At 40.2% G+C, this 24,254-nt stretch overlaps 1 protein-coding gene across 4 annotated transcripts in view; it reads right to left on the bottom strand.

The window, feature by feature from the left end:
- Window positions 1-551: 551 nt before the first annotated feature.
- The window catches only part of SDIR1 (RING/U-box superfamily protein), a 40,589-nt gene continuing 16,886 nt past the window's right edge, over window positions 552-24,254 (bottom strand). For 2 of the 4 annotated variants that reach the window (XM_087700285.1, XM_087700282.1), the window contains exons 3-9: window positions 12,574-12,631; window positions 12,403-12,455; window positions 12,011-12,239; window positions 3,268-3,406; window positions 2,580-2,637; window positions 1,572-1,694; window positions 560-1,483 (exon numbers count right to left, since the gene is read on the bottom strand). In XM_087700285.1, the coding sequence (XP_087556411.1) occupies window positions 1,361-1,483; window positions 1,572-1,694; window positions 2,580-2,637; window positions 3,268-3,406; window positions 12,011-12,239; window positions 12,403-12,455; window positions 12,574-12,631 (783 nt within the window). In that variant the 3' untranslated portion in view covers window positions 560-1,360. Of the gene's footprint in view, window positions 1,484-1,571; window positions 1,695-2,579; window positions 2,638-3,267; window positions 3,407-12,010; window positions 12,240-12,402; window positions 12,456-12,573; window positions 12,632-24,254 lie in introns of all 4 variants that reach the window. The other 2 variants (XM_087700283.1, XM_087700284.1) reach the window with 2 other exon arrangements.

The following is a 24,254-nucleotide window of genomic DNA, read 5'->3' as shown; positions in this document are numbered from 1 at the left end:
TCACCACCTTGTTTCCATGTATATTTAAAGTTTCCATTGTCAAAAGTTGGCCTATTACGAGCACTCTGTAGCTCCTAGAGTTGAACTGTTGCAATGTTACGGAGAAATTGGAACTAAATGGCTTGGAAGCTTGGCAATCACAGTACAAGGAATTGTGAATCATCAAGTTCCCAACATTGTTTTTGCTCTTATTTTGAGTAGCAAGTAACATTTGCTAGCAAAACTTAACATTGATATACAAATTGCCGAGTTTTTAGCCTACACACAACACTGCAATTAGCTGGAGACCAGTTCTAGTGACTTGTACACAGGAGAATTGCTGGCCTGCAAAAATAGCATCAATAGGATTCATAGACAGAGTAGCCTACAATCACATTAGGCCTAGCAATCCGAAAGAAGTCTATAATCTTGACTAATTTTTGCTGAAATGCAAACAGCTCACCTAAAGTGAGAGAAGGCAAGCAGTGATAAGCAAAGAACTGACAATAACAAGCAATGGCTGTGAGAGAACCTTTGAGAAAAAGCCCAAAAAATCACATGCTGCCTCCACCTACTACCCCTCCCCATTCCTCTCCCCTCTGGTCCAAGCCTTCAAAAATGCTTTTTCATTTACTTTTACAAAACACTAGCACTTTTTTCCTGCATTACATCTGGACAGGAACATTATGTTCCCTTTATCCATTCCTCCTTTTGTACAAAAGCTAAACAGCATGCCTCAACTGAATTATATTTTGTGAGCACACAAACAAATCGCCAAGACGTTGAAGAATACATCCCTGAAGACGATTGCATGTTTGTTATGTCTAGGGAAGGGAGCATGAAAACCAAATCTGGCGCAGGGTATCTTCCGAAACACTGATTGTAGCATACTGTTGCAAGCTTTGACTGGTGGAGATGACTACATATCTTTTCACCATCCATGGCTAGGTGCAGCATTCAGTAGCTCTATTGAAGTAATCACCATCTGCCTCCATGAACCATCAACACAATGTCACTTGATCATCATACAATGCTTAACCAAACCAAATTAAATTGGTTGTCTGGAACCACCAATGGTTGAGTTGAAAATCCAGGCACTAGGTCATATATTGTATTGAAACTTTGACCCACTTTGAGCAATTCCTTGGTCGATACTAAGCAGAACTCTCCCATAAAATCCTCTCCTCTGGTATGTAACCAACAGTCATCTTTGAAGTATGAGATACAGTATCATTTTACAGGCATGTGTCGAGCATGGATGGTATGGATGGCTAACCTCTCCATATTACTATAATTAGTACATTGCCATTAAGGTTGTAAAAACTAGCGTTTACTGTCAAGAAATAAAGTCCCCCGAGTCTTTATCATTCAACTGACACAGTCAGACCATGTATGCTGGTGCGCTAGAGCTCGACCCATCCTGCCATCCAGATCCCAGCCTGAATTTACACACTGGACAGGTGGCTTGCTGCCTCAGCCACTGATCTATACAACTAGGGTGAAACTGGTCAAACAAACACACAATGAGTAACATAGAGTTAGATGTTTGCCACATACTAATGATGGTAATAATGAGCAAAGAAAGGACCCACTTGATGAAGGCATGGAAGGCTCCGCACAAGCTCTCCATCGGCAACTTGTTCAAGGCACACACTGCAGGTCAAATCTTCGTCTTGTCCTTTTACACCATCTGAACTGGCAGCCTCATTCTTTTTCTGCAATGGGCGTAGTACAAGTATTATTAGGTTTCCTCATACATGCTGCTGGAAACAAAAGAGGAAAGTGGAGAAAAACATAGTACTAAAAACAATGCAAATCTGAAGTGTCTAATAGTAGTAGTAACAACGTCATGGGGGTTGTAGGATGATAGTAATACGGTGAATGATAGTGGTGGTGGTAACAGTGAACAGTAGTAAATCTGGTAAGTTGTAGTAGTAATGGTGGTGATTGTATTAAAAGCAGTGAACAATAGTAACAGTAGTAGTGATAATGGTGGTGATTTGCAATAGTAAGTGAACACATGATGGTCGTGGTAGTGGTGGTGGTTTTCTTCCTCCCCACCCACCCATCAGGGACCATGGGGATTCCACTGGGGACCGTGGGGATTCAACCAGCCCAAAAAGCGGGATGTTGGTACAGTGTACTGGATAGTGGCAAGCAGCCAAAAAGCAGTATACCTTGCAATTGCATGTAGCAAACCAATGTGAACAGCACAGGCAACACATACTGGCAAGGTGTATTGGGTAGCGAATTACCCGGCCAAAAAGCAATATAACTTGTAGGTGCATGTGAGCAAAGCAAACAGGACCACATCTGGCTAGCAAATTTGCCCAGGAAAATGGTGGCGGGGACCCATCAGCCTGGCAATGCATGAAAAAGGAATACTAGGCCACTTGAAATTTTTTAATGGTTACCAGCATCTGTGCTCATAAGGGAAACGCTTGGCAACTAGTAAGAAGCAGCAAGTAGCATTTGTGTATTTGACTTGAGTGAGAGTGGAGTTGACAACATCAATCTTTTCTTATAACCACAATGAGTGATAGACACACAACCTGACAAGCATGTATCACTCAACTAAAAACAAGAGGAAGAGTGCATACCCCTCCTATCTCATTTGAATCGCCATATGCCATTGTATGTGAAGTGGAACTATTATCACTGCAAGATGAAGCTCATACTTTTTTTACAACTTGCTGTTATAAGCACTGTAAAGCTCAGTTACTTTGTATGGTTTAAAAAAATGAACAGTCTTGAACATTGTCCGCACAATCTAGTTAAAGCATCAAGTGTTTATCTGCAACTTTTAAACAGCTGTTGGGCATTGCAATCAGAGTAATTCTGCTGTTTTGTCTACAAAGTAGCAAACACGTCGACATAATAAGAAAACCTGGTAGTCTACACATTCGAATTGAGCTATTCAATTTACATAGCAATCTTGTTTTTAACTTCTGAAACAAACAAAAAAACAGAAGCCCCAAAGATGACTTCTCTAAAGTAAAAGTAACAAAAGCCAGGAGATAAAGGTACTCCTGTTTGAGCCACATCCTTTTTTTCTATGAGTTCACACTCCAGAGAATTTGACAATTACATATCAAGCACAAGCCAGCAGTTATTTGGCAGTCCTGTTTTCATCTCCCTAAATTTGGATCAGAAGTATAAACCAACTAAAACTGGAACAATAACCTTCAATGCAGTACTATTGCCCGATGATTGAATGGGTTAGAGCAGTTACAGGTAATTTAAACCTTGTATTGACATGTTTTCAGATGAAATCATGTAAAGACTTGCCTGCTAGGTTGATTATTTGTTGCACTCTGAGATGATGGTGCCTTATATTTGTGAAGAGGAAACGCATTGATTTCTGCATCAGTCAAAGATGCTACACCAGGGGGGTTGTCTGCATCCAGTGCCCTTAAAGCATCATAATCTGATGGAGAGTCACAAACAAAGAAAAAACCGTGCATATAAGAAAATCTGGAAAACAATCAAATTACCTTTGAAAAAAAAAAAGTGGATGTGTGGCCAACTAAGAAGTTACGAGAATTGACTAAAACATAAACTATTACTGAAGTTCAAATATCTCAAAAACACCAAATGTATATAGACAAGGATACATGGATTTTACAAAAAAAGACCATGCTATAAAAGGGAATCACTTAATGCACTAAAGTCTAGCACCACTCTTCATACTAAACCTGCACATGATCCCATAGAGAAATCCCATTTGGCAGCTAATACAACTACACTTGAGCTGTCATTAACCAAAGTCATATATAACTGCATATGTAATGTCCTTTCTTCTACATTTTATCAAAGGAATCCCTTTTTCTGTTATTGTAGCTGTCTTATACCACTGGATAAAAATGTACAGCTGAGACTAGACCATTAATTACAGTTTAAAAAAGTGAGAACATGTGAATAACTTTACATCAACATGCTTTGGCATCTAGGATGTCAAACTCAATGTCATAGACATGCTCTACTTTAGTTTCTCTTCACAACTCTATTTAAGTAGATCACAACCTGAATTGAATAACTTACGAGACCGTAAGTTACAGCCATCTGTAAAATGATATAACTATCTGAGAAAGAAACAGTATATAGAATCTAAATGCTAATAGTAAATCCTCACAGGTACTATCACCAGAGATAGAGGTACCTAGCTATCCAGAAAAAATCAAAGGTACGTGAAGTGGGACCCAGGAGGCCATGAGGATACATATCATCTCAAGTAAGCCCTCATCAATCGCTATCACGTAGCCCCAATCTCATCTCATGTCAAAAGAACCTGGGGATCCTGGCTCTGGCTCGAGCAATAGTCTCACACATCCTCCTATGCGTGTATCATCTATGCATTGGTCGAGATCTAGGATGTGTCTAAATTGGCCAAACTGAACCACCCACATAAAAAATATCCCTCAGGTAGATGCAAGCTGAGGCTATGCAAGGGACTCCTCTGTACTCCTCCTGAATGCAGACTGAGACTGCGTTGAGGCTGTCCAGGTACTTCTCGTGAAGAAATCTGTGAGCCACCTCTAGATAGGGCTCCAATGTACTGGTGCTCAACCCCTAAGGATAGTCTCTCTAAGTTGTCATATCTCCAGAAGAAAGAGACCAAGACATCTCTGACAAGCGTAGTGCAATGATAGATACATTGCTCCTCTCTCTATAGCTCTCACTAGCAAATCTCACATATGCACTCCTCGGGAGGTATAGATGTATATCCGCCATTCTCAATCTCTAATCGGTGTAAGCATGCGTGTATCTTGGACGACTAACCAATAGCACATCTAATCCCATGAGATAGTTGCATGTCCATGTATCTTTGGCAAATAATGAAGCCATCATCAATATTGTAGACAAGATGCTCTCAGTAAAAAGCCATCTTCATCCCCAATGCATGTGCTAGTGTACGCCATGTCCTCCTAGTCTCCAACTGAATAAGATGTCTGATGATCCTGCCAATCTCTGAGTGGCTCAAAGTGAGAGATGATGCATCAAGAGAGTAGTTAAAGGGTTGTAGCTTTTCAACGCTAAAGCCACGTAGCTCAAACAAGGTTGACATCTAGGCATACCACCATGAAGAATCACCCTCATTAACAAGTTGTTGTGAGGACTCAAGGATCATTTGTGCATATCTATATCTAGATACCTCCCACAAGCTGTATATTTCCACTTCAAATATGTATTCTATCATGTAATGATTTATGGTTTTTTTTTAAATCATGTTATTGTTTTTAAACCCTTTGCTGGCCAAATATGCATCAATTTTAGAGTACCATGCACGAGGAGCCTATTTGAGACCATAAAGAGCTTTGTTTAGCTTGCATACCATGTGTTATTTCCCCTTAACCACAAACCCTAGAGGTTATGACACATCCACATCCTCATGCAGATCCCCATTCAAGAATGTTGTCTTAATGTCCAACTGATGTACCTTCCAATCATAATTTACAGCCATGGCAATTACACATCTCACCGTACTCATACAGGATGTAGGAGCAAAAGTCTCTTCATAATCTATGCCCTTCTTCTCTACATAGCCTTTTGCTATCAATCGTGCTTTGTACCTTTCAATGGTACCATCAACCTTGTATTTGAGTTTAAAACCCATTTTGTACCAATGTCCTTCTTGCCAAGTGGTAAATCCACAAGATCCCATGTAGAGTTAGTGGCAATAGAGTTTAACTCATCCTACATGGCCTACATAGTACATCCAATGTACATCTTGCTAAGCTTTGTCCAAGGAAGTAGGCTCATCATTATCCAACAGTGAGCTCATAAATACATGCTCATCACAATCACCTACTTTCGTAAAATCAGTCAAATGGGCTCCCCTTGCATCATGTGCTGCATGTCTAGCAGCCCTTCTAGTGCATTGAGCTAAAGGAGTATCCATTTTAATCTCTTGGAGAGTTTGTAACAGCCATCTCAGGATTGTTTTTGCTGCATTTACAGTAGCCCTTTCATATTGTACTACATCTTCCACTACATGTGGCAAACCATCATCAATACCTTGTTGTTCAAGCTGCATATGGTGCAGCCAATAGCTTATTGTATTATGTCTGTCCAGCCATTTATAGCAGGCACGCACTTCAAAGAAAGTGCCATTTCATTACAAAATAAAACGAATACATGAGGGCAGACCGTGGCCATCGCAATCGCATGGGCTGCACAAAATATGCGATACAACCACAGTCAAGGACATACATGGATGATGGTCCATGGATGATGCATCATAGTGGCATCATGCATGTGGATACAATGATAGTAGATACAAAAAGAAAGAGACCTATGAGTCTATGATAAGGCATCTATCATCATCATCAGAACCATCTGAGTGCTCATCAAGAGAGTCTAAAGATGACTCCTCGGCATGGAATGATGAGACACCCTCATACTCATCCTCACTGATGAGGTTACCATCATCATCAAATGATGGCCTCCCTAGGTGGCAACTGCGTAGCCAAGGGGGGGATGCCATCATGAGACATGGGATGTGAGCTACTAGAGCCCCACCTTACATATGTATGCAAGCCACTCGAACCAACCCTCCTTGATATTGGAGGGTGCCGAATGACCATGTCCCTTCTACCATCTACTCAAACTTCTCGCCCACGGACACGCTGACTATGAGTGTCACGAATATCTATTGCTATAAGCTCTCTATAGAGCTCTACAAAAATCATCTCCTTCTCCTCCACCCCCTGATGTACACTCGGAAGAGTGTCACCTGTCAACTTGAATGTATCAACATTCACCTATACAATGCACATAAGATTGTAAATGCTAAAGTCTAAATTGTAAAGTATAAACTTTGATGTTCAAAGTTTAAAACAATAAATTTTGCATTTTATGGTTAAGTGTTTAAACTTTACTTGCTTCGGACTACCCATGCTCACCATAGCCCTCATCATGCGTTAGTTAGTGCGGCAATAGACTAGTTGCTATAACTATCGTATGATAAGCCGATTGCGAATCTTTGTGTGAATGAGAAAATAGACACTCCAGTTTCTCTTATATACACCCAAAGAGCAATCCTAAGAAAGGACTCTCATGGCTAAGGACTGAAGGATCTCTAATGCATATCCAAAGTTTTGCCACCAAAATGAAGGCTTCACAAGTGACTCTCTCCTCCAACAAGTGGAAAAAGCAAAAGCTATATGCCCTCTCTAATCTTCATAGCATCCTAGCTCCTCCAGCACTGCATTGTAATCATCCATAAGGACCACACCAGTCAAATAAGCAAGTTGGTCTAAACGGAGCTATCTATCATCCATGACCGCTAGTGACTTGTAGGCCAGATATACCAATGCGGCAAAACCATGGATGGGCTTATGTATCCATGCCTATCACCTCTCTACTATCTCTAAAACATGTGCGCCTTGTGTCTCTATGATCACTGTACAAGCACTTGCCTCCACCAAAGCCACTCTAAAGAAGTGAACGAGAAGACCCATGGTGAATCCCTCGCAATCACTCATACGTAACACCCTATTAAAGAGAGTCACGACAATGACAACAGCACGGACTTTCTAAGCTGCTCATTAAGGCACAAGCGCTACATGGCTTTGGCCTCCTCTGTCTTATGCTCATCCCACTCATTCCATAGAGTGGACACCTCTATCTGATGCAAGGCGGACCGCATCTCATAAAGGCGCTCCAACAATAACCACATGTAAGAAAACCAAGTCGAAGGAGGCTTCTTCAACTCCAACGTGCTATACTCACAACACATTGCAAGCACCTTTATCTTTACCGTGAAGAAAGTGACAACTAATGTAACTTTGTAAACCACCCTCTTCACCCACTTGAGCTTCCCAATATCCTCCATGGGCAAGTCTAAACAATGACTTGCACATGGAGTCCACACAATCATGGGAAACTCAACCTCAAGCAAATGGCCCATTATTCAATGCATTGTCGGTAACAACTTGCATCACATTCGAGGGACCCATCTACAACCACAATTTATAAATTACAAGTAACAATACTTAGAGGTTAGAGAGAGAAAGAGAGAGTTAAATCTCTCAAGTTTCAACTTTCAAGATTCAAGAATGAAGAGAGACGAGGGTTGGGACCCAAGGGAAAAGAGAGAATCGAGATAGATAGTTATGCATAAATCATTAGAGAGAAATAAGAATAGGGTTGTAGATATTTATATATAAATCAATTATCATAATCATTTAATGAAAGAAAGTGAAACAAATTTAAAAGGCAATGTATACCTCAATGATAGCTTGCCAAATGTGGTAGTAGATGAATGCACCCTCGTTTTCCTCCCCCTCTTATCGATATTTACGGCTTGCAAAAAGTAAGTGTCAAGTGGACATGAGACAAGTATGTTGATAATGCCCCGTTACTTACAATTACTCCATCCGTCGATGAGAATGGAGCAACCATATTTTATCCATGTTGCCTGAATAGGATCAAGGGCTCTATCAATCCTCTCATTCTTTTAATCAATCTTTTTCGTCCTCATGTTGTATCTGACACCGGACCATCCTTCACATGGACCCACATTGACAATGGCTTTTACCATCTTCTTCCATTGCTCTTGCTTTAGGACATTGAATGCAAGATTGCACTCAATCACTATGCATGCAATTACCATGTCCGCAAGTCGTTGAAAGGCAACCGATCCACGCACATGACCAGGAGCTTGAGAGAGAGAGAGAAAGAGAGAGAGAGAGAGAGAGAGAGATGCTTGAGTTTTGACTCTTGAAACTTGAAAGTTGAAAGAGAGGGAGAGGATTGGGGTAAAGTTGAAAGAGTGAGAGTGAGAGAGAGGGGATAGGAGATGAGAATGATAAATACTTTAATAGGGTGCGAGAAAGAGAGGATCAGAGATGAGAATGATAAATCACAAATCAATTCAAGATCCAAGAGAGAGCTGAGAATGGCAAATGCTTGTTAAATTGGTATGGAAGTATGGAGGAGAGGAGCACCTTTTGTAGATGAGAGAAGGGTCAAATAGTAAATGAGGGTTGTTTTCATGAGGACATGTATTTTTAAAACCTCACTTAACATGTGGATTATTTTTAATCACATGGTTAAGTAAATATTGCATATGTGAGGTATAATTGGGGTTAGAGTAAATTTGCAAGCCCGGAACTTGAGGAAATCACGAGATGTCAAAGACAAAAGTTGCTATAAGTTATGCTGCACAAGTACTTGGTGTTATCTGGTGTCAATTGTTAGCCTAAGTCATTCATTTGGCCATAAGTGTCAGTTGGTGATACTAGAGAAGTGACGTTTAATTGTACCTAACGCCAATTTGATGGCCAAAGATGGCACAGAGACACTCGGGAATGGAAGATGCCTAGCCAATTTAATCATTGACCAGTCGTAATATTTTTCAAGGCACCAAAATCATTATTAGATTATTTTTTAGTATTTAAAGATTAAAATTTACTATTTAATTATGAATAATGCTGGAAAAACCATCTGGGAAGGCTGCCACTTGTCAAAAATGCCCATGCAAGACTAAAAAAGTCTTTAGAGGCTGGAGAGATGCATTTTTAGTGTATTCAGTTTGCAAGAGAGAGGAAGAAGACGCTATTGGTCTGATTTGCAGCCATTGGAGGACCTTCTAAGGTAGCCAAGGGCAGAAGAAGACCAATCAACAGCAAGTGACAGCATCTACAGGCTGTTGAGATAGGGCAGCGGCAATATTTCTTCAGTTCTTTGCATCTACAAGCTGTTGAGACAGGGCAGCAGTAGTAAATGATAGATTTTCTTCAATTCTTCGCGAAGAAAGTCTGAATTTTCTCTCTCCTCAACATTCTCTTTCATCTCCCAACCTTTCTATAGCCTTGCTCCAAAGATTACAACATTGAGATTACCAAAGGCTGAGAAATTTCAGATTTCTCTGTTGTAAACCCTAATTTGCAGAGCAGAAATTAAGGTTTAGCAGTAGCCTCGAGAAGCATGCCAGAAATTGGAAGCTCCAAGACTTGGATTCAATAGGACTGAAGCTGTTTTTAATCTATTTAAGTGGAGGGACCAACAAATAATTAAATTTGGGGCATCCATCAAAGCGGGTGAAGGCTAATTGATTGCCCGAATCAAGGAGCAAATCAGATTAAAGACTTGCTGGTCATTTTGAATAGCAATTTTGAATAGCAAGGGGAGTTGGAATATCGAAAGGGATTGGGAGAATCCCATTATACATCAACTTCTTCTTCAATTAAGTTAAATAAATACGGAAAGGGGCATCAGTTTTAGGGATAGACATATATAACATGAGAATTATTAGCTTTCCCCAGCTGCATACCGTCATGTCAATCGTGCTCTTGAATGACCACTATACCATCTCACTATACCACCCACTTCCCCTCCTATGCATCTAAAACTGATGACATATGCTCCTTTCAACAATTTTCCACTTGAGCAAGTGTGAAATTCTCACCTTTTAACACATTTTCTCTTGGAGAGGAAAGCCCTCTTCTGTTACATATCCAAGAATCCCAAGATCAAGGCATATGTCTTTGTGGTATTCTTGCCTATTCACCCATGCACCTTGCCATGGATAAAGTATTGTGCTTATCTTTGCACCATGCACATTCCCATAATCCCTTGGGCTCCCCTTTTCTTCCCACCTTGTTTTCCTCACATGTAGGTGTAAAAAAATGCTAGAGAAAATAATGAAGAAGAACATATACAACAATAGATGATAACACAATATGCTCCAGGGAAAAATAGTGCAAAGAATGATAAGACTACAAAGGGGCCACTTGCATCCATGTCTCGAGGTCTTTGGCTGGTGATGAGCCTAAGGAGATGTTTGGAGACACTAAGGATAGCTCTAAGAGCATCTCACGGCCTCCCTAAGATAGGAGTTTCTAAGCCATTTGTCCTAACAAACTCTCAAAATATGTTTTTCTTTTGTCTATCCTTTTGGGGCAGTCTTTAAGAGTTAAATAGGTCACAATTTTGAGATTAATTTAGGCCTTAATCTTACTTAGCTTCTTCCTCCAAAGTTTCATTCATAGCATCTATACTATTGGCCAATATGGCTTCCCCTTTTAAACCACCTCAATCCACTTTGCATTCTTTGCTATCTCTGCTTTTGTTTGTTTAGTTACCTGAGCAAAAGATTTTATTTCTTTTTCCACATAAATTTTAGTTCTTTCATTTCATCCACTAACTTAAAGCCCCCTTTTTTTCCTGTAATTGTTTCTGGTAATTATCATTTTGAGCTAGCCAATTGAAAAGACATTGATCTCTGTCCTTAGTAAAGCCTGCATTCCTACATGTCAGATGTCCTCGTACATTCCCTTTTTTCTTTCCTGCCTCATGTTATCCATCTCTATTTTGACCATGAGCTGTACCTTCTCATGCATTGCTTGGTCCTTAGCTCTATCAGAGAGAGAGAGAGAGAGCTTGAAATCAAAAGAAACTAGGGTAGTGCAACTGCTCTTATTTGTAGCCAATTGAAAAGACATCAATCTCTGTCCTTAGTAAAGCCTGAATTCCTACATGTAAGAATTCTTGTTTTCCATGTCCTTGTACATTTCCTTTTTGCTTTCCCACCTCATGCTATCCATCTCTACTTTGACCATGAGCCATACCTTCTCATGCATTGCTTTGTCCTTAGCTCTATGAGAGAGAGAGAGAGAGAACAGGGTACTTGAAATCAAATGAAACTAGGGTAGTGTAACTGCTCTTATTCATTTGAGTTCATTCTGCTGATTAGCAAACAAAATGCGAACCAGATAAGCAGTGAATTTACTTGGCTTCTCTTTGCAGCTCAGGTCATGGTTCATGCATGCACAGACCTGGCAATGTGGCAGGCTCGGGCTGTCTAAATAGCATCGCGATGGCAGGCAGCCCAACGGCACAGCAGGTGATTAGGCACAGTAGGCCGCATAGTGCATGCACAATGTGGTTTTCAGTTGATAAACAGCAGTTTGTTAAAAAATCACAATTTGCAGGAATGTACAAACTTTTAAGAACTAATGCTGCCAACTATGGTGGTTCATGACATAAGTATCAAAACATGAAGGAATCGGTTCAAAGCCATACAGACCAAGATCATCAAACTCGCGATCAAGTAGAGCAAGCTGCAATCTCAGCCCTTGCAGTCGTCCTCTGGTAGCAAATGCAGTTGAAGGGGGAATACGAAGACGGAATTCAGTGTGCCCCACTAAGCCTCCGGCTGCAGCTGCATGAACTTGTGCCTGAGCCTGAAGCTGTTGACACATTGCATACATTCGTAGACTTGTTGCCATTAGAAATACCCCCATCCCGAGCCAGAGCTGCCAATAGAATAACACAGAGAAGTCATGATGCATTAGGTTAACTGTAGTGTTAACAGATCATTTCCCGTGCATATATAACTCAAAGAAACCAATTATCATAAGAGAGCTGGCATATAACTCAGCCATTATGGTAAGTCTGAATATAATCATGGATACATACCAAAAAGTTGGGTGACATCTGATGAGAGTTTAAAATCATGAACAGAAGCAGCACTGCCAGTACAGGAAAACATGAAGCGAATAAGACAGCTGACAGAAACTATCATAACAAAGACTATATCAATCCTTTTCATGCTTAATGGTGCAATCCAAAATGTGTTCGATAGCATGCCTGTGACAAAAAACGCCATAGGATTTGCATTTACGGATCTCCCATTTCCATGAAACCTCTGAAATGTTGCACAACATCAGCTGATTGGATAACTGAAAGCATATAGCAATACAAAGGTTGCATGTACAATCAGAATTTTTGTGAAAGCAGAAGAATTGTGTCCCCAACAGAGATTGTAATCCTAAAACAATACATTTTTGGATAACTGAAACTTACCTCAACAATGATGCTACCACCTAATTCTATACTCACTTTTATCAATCATTCATAGTAGCAACAAGAAACAGCTCATAACATACTACAAAACATTCTACATATTTGTTATACACAAACATGGAAGCCATTTCAAAGGCATTGGCAAAATTTCTGGATCCACACTCATTGTGATCTTATGTCATAGAAGATGTTTTTGACCATGTGTTAGTAGTCGCGTGTCTTGTGTTAGATATGCTCAATGCCCCTCCCTCATAAGGTGCCACCAATGATCCATGGTGCTCAAAGTTGTAAGGCCCCTGTTATGAGGAGAGGCCATGTGTGATCACGGACATTGGGTAGGTCTTGACTTGTATGCCAAATAAAGTCTATGTGACCAAATGGCAAAAAGGTGATCTTTGTGGATCTAGCCTTTGGGTTAGATAGAGTAGTTATGATGGAAGCAACTTGAGGCACTATACATTGAGTTGCAGCACAGTGTGGGAGTTATCAAGGGCCACTATTTTGGGGTTCGGGGGCTGTGAAAGCGGCCCCTAGCTGGGGGGTCTCAAGGGGGCTAGCAGCCCCCCAATGGGGATCCCTTCAGCCTGACAGTAAAGGGAATATCCTCTAGAATATTCTCTAGCCAACTAGGAAAGGTTCATAATATGGCTGGACTTGCCTACCAAACTACCTTCCTAAGCTACAAAGGAAGACAACTCTAAAGCCGTCGTCAATCCATCTTTCACCCAGTTAGAGTTCTTCCAACTACCCTAAGCTCTTCGCCTATCATCTATCTAGATTGCCATCTAAGCTTCACAGTGGAAGCGCATGGGCGGACAGAGCCATCTTTGTATCAATTCGTTCTCATATTTGCTGTGTGTTTTCTACTCCTTGCTCAAATTCTGTCCGTTGTAGCCTATGCCATGTAATTTCTACATCTTATGTAGTCATCTCCTGCCTGTGAGCCATAGACTAAGTTAGACAAGGACATTAGGAGCTCTAGTCTTTGACATTGTATATGTCTGTCATTTTATGTGCTTCAGGCATTTTAGATGAAGACACATTAGTGCATTTCTTTTTGGGCACTTTTTGTTGTCCTAGATGCCCATATTTTGGGCCCGACCACTTTATTACCAATTGTGGCCCCAATTTGCCTATGTATAGGCGGCTTGTCCTCCCACTCTCATTATCCCTCATTGATCCTTCATGATTAGCCAGCCCTCCTCATTCCCTCATCCCCCTACTACCATCTGGTGCCCACTCCGATGCGAAGAGCTACATGTTGGGGCTGACTATTGCAACCTTATACCTTTAGCCGTTGCAATCGCATCGTTTCTTCTCTCACCTACATTTTCTCTGTCTCCTCTCCATGTTCACTTTCCTCTTTCCGTTGCGCACTCTCACAATATGTTAACCTAGAATGATCCATCATGAATTCCCCAAAATAGAATCACTCTGCACTGTAACATTCAATTTGGGCCAACGAGGGAAAATGCACTTTACTACTATAATAATCGAAATGCGTCCCCATGCCCCAAATTGAGTTTCAAAAGGGGCAAAATCTATCAAAATGGCCTTGTTCATGAAAGATCAAATAAATTATTGCTTCTTTTGGCTCTGACATTCTTTCTCGTAAGCCTTCAAGCAGCCTCCAAGCTTTCATAAGTTGCAGTCAACTCAATGCCATCCTCACCCAAATATTCTCATCCATTGTAAACATTATACTAGTGAACATGATAGGTTTTCCTACATGAGCAAGCCCGTCCACAAGAAGCATATCAAAGCCCAAATCTAGTAAACACGGGATACCAAATAAGTGAAATGATTTTTAGTTTCATTGGATTCTTTCAAAAGTTTATTGAGGATTATGCTAAGACTCTTGAACCCTTGACTTGTTTGCTCAAGGGTAGGCAATGCAAGAGAAAGCACGTTAGTTGAGCATCCAGGATGGGGGCCCGCTGAAACTAGCATTTCTTCTCGTATAGAATGGTAATTTCTTTATCAAGCACTTAATTACAACAATCAGCAAATAAACTTAAATTGAAAGACACAATTTACCTTAATTATCTTGAACATTGAACACCCTATTGGCCCCAAAACTAGTGCCCCGTTTGGTATTTCCTTAACTTCAATTGCCAATGGATTGATTATAAGCCAAGGTTCCACAATCTCCTTGGCTAATCCAAAATCCTTTTGATTAGATGCAATCAGTAAACAAATTGGGCAATTTGCTCCTTGAATTTCACCTAGGGCTTGCTCTAATCGAACCCCAACTGGCCAAATGCTGCCGCAAATTTACAATGGATGGCCTAGCATCTGAAATCCTTGTCAATATTACGAATTACACATGCTAACTTCAATGTACGATAGGTGGGGTTCCACGATCTCCTTGGCTAATCCGAAAGCCTTTTGCTTAGATGCAATCAGCAAACAAATTGGGCAATTTGCCCCTTGAATTTCACCTAGGACTTGCTCTAATCGAACCCCAACTGGCCAAAATGTTGCCCCAAATTTACAATGGATGGTTTGGCATTTGAAATCTCTATCAATATTACAAATTGCAGGTGTTGACTTCAATGTACGATGCCTTCTCCTGTTGGCACAAGTTCCAAGGTGGTTGATAAACTATAATTTTTGCCGAATATAGGGTTTACAACGGAATTCCATCTGTTATCCACCAAATATGGCTGAGATTTACTCCAAATGGCTGAGAAATGCTAAGATCCCTTGAGAATTGATTGGAGAAGGTGAGACAATGCCATAGAGAGAGAAATTTCAGAATTTCACATGAGAAATTTCCAAATTCAGCCTGCAGCCTACACCAATCAGCATTTAATGTTCCACCTACTGCCTAGAGTCCTCCAATCTACTGTAACCAGCAGCTCCTGGTGCCAGAATAGCTGTCACATGCTGTTCTAGACCTCCTGGCTGCTGTCTACGGCCTCCTCAGGTCTAAATTCTGACCAGTAATACCTTCTTCCTCTCTCCCAGGCTGAAAATCGACTGAATAGCCAAGATCCAACCCCCAAAAACGTTTTCTGAGTTTACATGGGCATTTTTGCCAAGTGGCAACCTTCTAAATCCATTTTTCAGCATTATCCGATCATTTAAATAATTTTCAAAATTAAATAATTCTGAAAATTAATTCCATCCCATTTGATCTTGCCTAGAATTAAATGTACCCATCCATAATTAAATTGGTTAGGTTTGCAACCTAGAGTGGTCCCAATCTCTACTAACACTTATTGACCAAACAACTATCCTAGGGTCAAAATTGGCATCAACTAACCACTGAAACAACCCAATTAGCATAACTTATCACAACTTTTGCCTTTGATACCCACTACATCCTCAAGGTCCTTCGCTTGTTACCATGAAATAACTACCATGTGCAACACATGCTAAACAACCTTGCACATTTGATTAATAACTTAATCAAATGTTGTCGGCAAGATTAAAGCATCTCAAAATTTAACATCCCCGTGACAAACCTCCCCCCTTGAATTCCCTACAATCATCCTCAATTACATTGCATTGTGACAAAGGAAAAGCATACTACACTGAAATTTCCATAAGACATCACAGTCGCAACATTAGCCATTGTTGTCTAACTGTGCCAAGTGTCCCAAACCTTGCTGAAAATTCCCGACCAATATATACATAACATAAATCTGAAAAACAATCTGGTACTGTTGCTAGAAACCCATTGGATGCATCTACAACTCATGTTTCTCTAACTTTACAACCATAGTAGAGCATATTTTCAGCATGATCCATGGCTAAAACTGTCAATGGCATTTACTAACATGTTGTTGTCCATGGAACCAGCTATAAACCATTGAAAACTGAGCATAAACTAATCACTTGCTGATCTCAAAACTAATCGCAAACTGATGCAAAAGTGATCCCAAAAATGACCATAAACTGTTCTCAAACTAATCATACATGTTGAATACATTCGAGATCCACTATATACCGAGATCTCATCTAGCTCCTCAACCGCAAGCTGAATTTCAGCAAACATATCCTCTGACACATCACCATGAAAAAGCCTCAACAAACTGACATGAAAAGCATTGTGTATCTGCCAATGTGGAGGTAATTTCAGTTAACATACCACATCATTGATCTTTTCCAACACCTAGAAGGGCCCATAGTATCTCATACTCAACTTTGGATACAATCTCTCTCTACCTTTCATCCTTTTCAACCTTGCCTTTTCAAAATGCAACAATACATAATCGCCCTTTGCAAACTACAAAGCACCTCTATGGTGATCAACTAGCCTCTTTTGCTTTTCCTGTGATCTCTCAAGTGCATACTTTATCTTTGCATAGACTATATCCAAGTTTTCCACATAACAATCAGCCTCAAAGATCTTATCCTTAGTCTGCAAGATAGGTGGTATCTTCTTGCAACTCTCAACCATCTCAAATGGAGCTTTACCAATGGAACTATGCACTTTGTTTTTATAAGCAAACTTAACCAATAGCAAATACTGCTCCTAGTATACCTTGTGGTCTGAAACATAGCACCTCAAAAGATCTAACTCTGGAATTTGCTTCCTCAGACCAACCATCTATCTGCGAATGGAAGGATAATGAGAACTTCAACATGGTACCCATAATCTCAAACAACTGCTTCCAAAATAAACTGGTCATCCGAGGGTCTTGATCACTAGCGATTGACTCTCACATACCATGATACTTAAAGATGTGCTTCAAAAACAATGGTGCCATATGATTAGCCTTTATTTTTTTCCTCATCGGAATGAAATAGACATGTTTGCTAAACCTACAAATGATAGTACATATCCATCATTCCTTGTAGGTGTCCTAGAAAGTTCAAAAATCAAATCCATTGCAATGCTCTCCCAAGGCCTATTTGAAATAGGCAAGGGCTGTAATAAGCCCAGTATCTTTTGCTTATCATGCTTTACCTTTTGACATATGATACATGTTCTGACAAACTACTCTATTGTTGAGCTAAAATACGCTTTACAACTTATTAGCATTTTTAAACAGCACCAAAACATGCTTAATTGATTAAAAATGCAAATTTGATGCACGGTTTGAGAGAGTTTTAGTGGTCCCTCAAAACCCTAATTTTTTCGACACTGCTTTGCTCTATCCTTGGGCATTCTGTACACTCTTACATTCATTTACCGGATTCACTCACTTCAAAATTTCTTCTCTTTGTATTTGGATTTTAAGTTTTTGTGTTTTGCATTTTGCCTTTAGGTTTTGAGTTTTGCTTGTCTTCGTCTGAGTCTTTGTGTTTCAGTCTTGGCTATACAAGTTGTGTTTCCTCTGTGCAAACCCTAGCATATCTTCACATCTACATTATACGTCAAAACTAGCCAATAAAAGAAATACTCCACTGCCTTGACTATGGCATCAATACATCTATGTCCTACATACAAAGGAGCATGACTTTCACTAATCACTCTAGGCCTCAACTACTTTGTGACACATAGTCATCCATGCATCATCAGAAATTCATCTCTGAGCATAAAGTGCTCATGCCTCTTGCCATTGCAAAGCTAATCATAAACATTAGCAAAGTCCGAATCAATAGTATATTGATCTTTCATGGCATCCAACTCCAATGTGATAAACCATGCTAAAGGCTGAAATTTGTGGCTTACATGGCATCCAACTCAGTGTGATAAACCATGCTAACGGCTGAAATTTGTGGCTTACATGACAGTGGATTAACCACAACATTCTTTTTACCATCAATATGTATAATCTTAAAATGAAACATAGAGAGAAAACCACATGTTGTTACCACATGTGTCACACTAAACCATGAATGACTTCCTTAGATTAGGAAACACAAGCACAATATCTAAATTCATCTTTTCCTTCAACTTTTCAAATGCTGAAGTTTTCACTGATCTCCATCTAAATAGCACATTCTTCTTCTACAAAGCGTACAATGGAGATACAATTTCAACAAACCCACATACATACTTCCTATAGTAAGAACATAACCTCAAGAAGCTGCAGATCTCATATACATTTCTCAAAGGTGTCCATGAATGTATTGCCTCAGCCTTTGCAGGGTCTATACAAATATTATTAGCCGATACAATGTGCCCAAAAAGTGGATTTCATGCAAAAAGAATTCATTTTTCTTGTCATTGATAGCCTGCCTATACTTACGCAATCATTAAACACAATGTCCAAGTGTTTTCTATGCTCTGTCTCATTCTTTGAGTAGACAATCATGTCATCAAAGAAAGTGTCCTAGATGTGATCCATCATACGATTAAATGTGGCAAGAGCATTCGTAACTCCAAAAAACATGACAAGAAACTCACACAACCCAAAAGATGTCCTAAAAGTTGTTTTAGGCACATCCTCCAATCTAATGAGTATCTGATGATACCCAATTTTTAAATCTATACAACTGAATATGGCTACCCCCTACAATCTGTTGGAGCTCAACTACGGATGTGCAACAGCAGTTCAAGGAGAGTGTAAGAGTGACGGCAAGAGTTAGAGAGAGTATGTGTGAAAGTATGATAGATTTTAGTGTACCAACAATGTGTTGATACACAAAGAATAAAATGTATTCATACTTGGGGCATATTAAGGGTGCATTCACATGTACAACTGAATAGTGTGTGTGTACTATACATGGAGGTCAAACGAGCCCTTATCTCAACAACCTCCCACTTAAAGGTCTGAAGTGAACCTCTAGCCAACTCCCACTAGTCGTATGCAATGCTCATGTTGAGCTTTGCTTCGACTTTTAGTGAAAGCATCTGCAAGGTTGTCGTCCTGTGTTTTAATCTTGGTCAATGTGATTTGACTATCTTCCAGAATCTGTCTAATAAAGTGATATCGCACATCTATATGCTTTGTGCATGAATGATACATGGCATTCTTAGCCAGATACACAGCACTCTAACTATCACATCCCTAAACCGCAATACCCATAGACATGCCGAGATCCTCTTCAAGTCTGCTCAACCATATAGCTTCATTAGAAGCTTCAGTAGTTAATATATATTCAGCTTCAGTAGTACTCAATGCGACGATGTTCTACAACCTGAAACACCAAGAAACAACCCCACCAACAACTGTAAAGACATACCCGTTGGTGGATCTACGAGTATCCAAGTCACCTACCATGTCTGCATCACAATAACCCTACAAACTAAGTGCAACTTGCCCATAGCGAATACACTTTCTTTGTGTACCCTTTAGGTATCAAAGAATACACTTGACAATCTCCCAATGTGTTTTGCCAAGATTTGACATAAAACTGCTAACAACTCCCACTACATGAGCAATGTTTAGACGAGTAGCAACCGACACAAGATCCTAAGTATCATTTGCATATAGAGATTTGATCTCTTCCTACATAGCTAGCTCCCACTTATTGCTGAATTCGCATGACTTGGCCTCTTCATATGTAAGAGGCTCACCCTCATCTGTAAGCATCACATAATGCAAGGAGGGGTCAAGCCTATGTGGTTGCCTTCTTCAAGATTTAGGTCTACTGGAGGTATGTTATTTTCAGCATTTATTGGCTGCTGTAAGCCATTTTCAGCATGCTGTTCATGCTGTACAGCACCTTCATTTTCATTACCAGCACCTGCATTTTCATAATCAACAAGTCTATCTTGCTGTCCATGACCTCCTTATGCTCCTATTTGCTGTCCATCATCATCTAGCTCAAAAATAACCAACTGATCATCAGTTTCAGCCTATGGTACAGCACCTTGAGGCTCATTCTCTGAAGTAATAGGTGGCTGCAAACTCTGAAATTTGACCTTTTTCATATCTTCATTAGAGGCTAAAGTACCTTTCAGCAATTTTGCCTCATTAAACACAACATTACCACTGCGAATAACTTTCTTGGACTGAGGTAACCACCCTCTATAGCCAAATTCACCCTCATCACCATAGCCCATGAAAATGCCTTTGGTGGATTTTGGGTCGAGTTTGTTCCTCAACTCATCTCTAACATGCACAAAAGTATCACAGCCAAATATGCGTGAATGGTCATATGAGGCCGATTAGCCAGACCTAACCTCCTTAAGGATGCCATTATTTAAGGACCTATTTGGAGAGCGGTTGCAAATGTGAACTGCGCTTTTGAGTGCCTCTCCCCAAAATTCATGAGGAAGATTAGCAATGGACAGCATGCACCGTACTCTTTCACATAAAGTCCTATTATATCTTTTAGCCACCCCATTTGAAGAAGGGTTGTAAGGAGCTATAAGCTCCCTCTTAATTACATGCAAGCCACAAAAGGACTTGAATTCACTAGATATCACCCCCATTATCAGTTCTCAACATTTGAGCTTTCTACCTGTCTAAGTGGTCACAAATGCATGAAAAGTTTTAAAAACAACAAACACTTCACTTTTCTTTTTCAACAGGTATACCCAAATCTTTTTGGAACAATCATCAAAAAAGGAGACAAAATATGCAACACCACCCAACGATTTCACAGCCATACTACATACATCAGAATGTTTAAGTCCAAGACATTGGACTTACGAGAGACACCTAAATAAAAGGAATTTTTTATTTGCTTTCCAAACTGACACTCATTACAAAAGTCAAGTTTAGAGCCTTTTCCATCAATCCTCTTCAGAGAGGTAAGACCATCAAGTCCTTTTTGGCTCATACGGCCTAATCTCTTAAGCCATAACTCCAAGTGACTGCCAATTTCAGCAACTGCAAGAAACTTGCCATTCAAAGCTTTACAGTGCAAACAATACAATGTGCCCTTCTCGGTTCCTTTTGCAATCAGCATGGAACCCTTTTTCACTTTCCACAATCCACCACCAAACAGTGTAGTGTAACCATGCAAGTCAAGCTACCCAACAGATAGTAAACTCTTTTTAATGCCACGCACATATCTGGTATCTTTCAACACAAGCTCTTACCCATTGTCTAAAGACAAGTGTACAGTGCCAATCCCATCAATGCTGCAAGCATGGTTATTTCCAAGATACACTTTTCCATAACTCCCTGTATTGAACATAGCAAAACACTCCAAGCAAGGAGTTACATGGAAAGAGACACCAGAGTCTACAATCCAAGTCTGAGTGACACTATCGTCAACTGACAAAAGTGCATCAATCACATCAGCCTTGGTAATCTGCATATCCTACATGTGACATACAAGGGCATCAGAATCAACTGCACATAATGCATCAACCTCTGTATCCGAAAGCTCCTCTATGACTACACTAGAGGCCACATTGGCCTTTTCCTTGCCTTTGGCTACCTCAAATACATTTGTCTTATCCTCATCCTCCTTTTTATCTCTTGCATTCTTCTTTCTCTCTTGTTCCTTCTTGTAATACCTACAATCAGGTTCTAGTGGCCCTTCCGACCACAGTGATAGCAAGTAATGTCACTTTTTTCCTTTCCTTTGCTCTTGCTCCTGTTTCTCTATCCTACATTTACATTTTTCTTTTCAGCCCTGCCTCTTACATTATAAGCTAAGTTGCTACCTTCTCCACTAGACATACGACTAATTTCTTCATTCAAGATTGAACCCCTCACCCCATCATATGAGAGATTGGAGTTATTGCTAAGAGAAACCACCAAGGTCTCCCAAGAATTAGGTAGTGTCATGATCAAAAAGATCGTACTCAACTTATCATCAAAGTCCAAATTTGCATCCTTGAGCTGATTTAAAATGCCTGTAAATGCACTCAAGTACTCAGTTGTAGGCTTTGGCTCATCCAGTCGCATATTCACCGACTTGCGCATTAAATGCACTTGATTAACGGGTGTGGTGATCTTATAGGTAGTTTTCAGCTTCTCCCATATTGCATAACCTGTATCTAAACCCTTAATGTCTGTCAAGATGTCATCAGTGACACCCATCTTAATGTAAGCCACAGCCTTTTTATTTACTCTGGCCCAATCTGCATCAAACATTTGTACGGGTTTATCTTTCTGCAAAGCATCCTCACAATCCTTTAGGAACAATATGCCTTGCATACGATCTTTCCAAAAGTCAAAGCCATGACCATCAAACCGTTTGATTTCCATCAAACTCTTGATGTCTGAACTGGAAGAAGTTGCACCCATTTTATCACGAACACAAGAGTAAATGCCCTCGAACTGCAGAAACACAAGCAAAACCAGCAAACACATTGCTCTTCTTCCTCAAACAGTAATAAATCTCTACTGTTTGTACATGAACCAGCCACCACACAGGCAAAAATGCAGAAATTTACCAAATTCTGCACAAACACCCAAAATTTCAGGTCCAAAAGTGCATAAATGTCAATCAATCTGACCCAGCTGAGCAAAATTTGACCAATACATGAAAAGCCCCAAATTTCTGGGATCCAATGTCAAGAAATTTTACTCAAACGAGTAAAATTCTGACAAATTTGGCAAAATCCTCAATTTAATTGAGATCGCCACATGACAATGTTTGCAATTTCTAACCTGAATGTCACTGCCAAGCATGGACAATATCAAATCCGGAAAAAACCCCAAATTTTCGGGCTCGAATTTGCACAAATCTGAGATCTATGCCTCCAATGCAAGAACCCCCATTAAAGAAAGGAATTTCAAAGGAGATTTTTGAAGAAAATAAGATTTTTGATTTTTATAAAAACGGAATGACGAGGGTCCGTTAACCCGTTAGGCGGATCGCGTGACTGTCAGCCGGCGACCCGTCTGCCACCTGTTATCCGCTGCCCAATCATTCGCATGCGCTCGGCTGGCTGGTCACATCGCACTGCCCCATCGCCTGCACGCCTGATCCCCTATCGTCATGTACAGTGCCCGCCCGCTAGTCCTATTACCTGTTGGTCAAACGGCTGCCTATTGACGTCTGTTGATTGTCACGTGCAGTCCGTCTCATCCACCTACTCTCCTGCGACTATAGCCTACGGCTATTGCCTACACCTTAGCAGTGTCTGTTGACTCAAGAAGCGTACACAAAACCTTAAGCTCTAATACCGGTTGTTGGAGCTCAGCTGGGGATGTGCTGCACCAGTTCGAGGAGAGCGTAAGAGTAACGGCAAGAGTCAGAGAGAGTGTGCATAAAAGTACGATAGATTTTAGTGTACCAACAATGTATTGGTACACAAAGAATAAAATGTATTTATACTTGGGGCATATTAAGGATGCATTCACATGTACAACTAAATAGGTGTGTGTGTACTATACACGGAGGTCAAATGGGCCTTTATCCCAACACAATCTATCCATAACAGCATTGATCCTAGAGATCAGAAAGCAATTATTTATCAGTATCTTATTCAAAGCACGATAATCAATGCATATACACCATGAACCATCCTTTTTCTACACCAAAAGCACTAGAGAACAAAAAGGAGATGAGCTAGGCTGAATCAGCCCTTTTTCTAGCAGCTCATTCACCTAACTTATAATCTCCACCTGCTAGGCTATACTGACTCTGTAGGGTGGCTTATTGGGTGGGCTACTTCCACCGGGAATAAGATCTATACCATGATCTTCAGGCCTTTT

Source organism: Lygodium microphyllum, chromosome 19, assembly GCF_053477565.2.
Source record: "Lygodium microphyllum isolate KBCC chromosome 19, Lygodium_microphyllum_v1.1.10, whole genome shotgun sequence".
In the NCBI taxonomy this organism is placed as follows: Eukaryota; Viridiplantae; Streptophyta; class Polypodiopsida; order Schizaeales; family Lygodiaceae; genus Lygodium; species Lygodium microphyllum.
The sequence above is the reverse complement of the archived record's forward strand: the minus strand, read 5'-3'. Positions and strand labels throughout refer to the sequence as shown.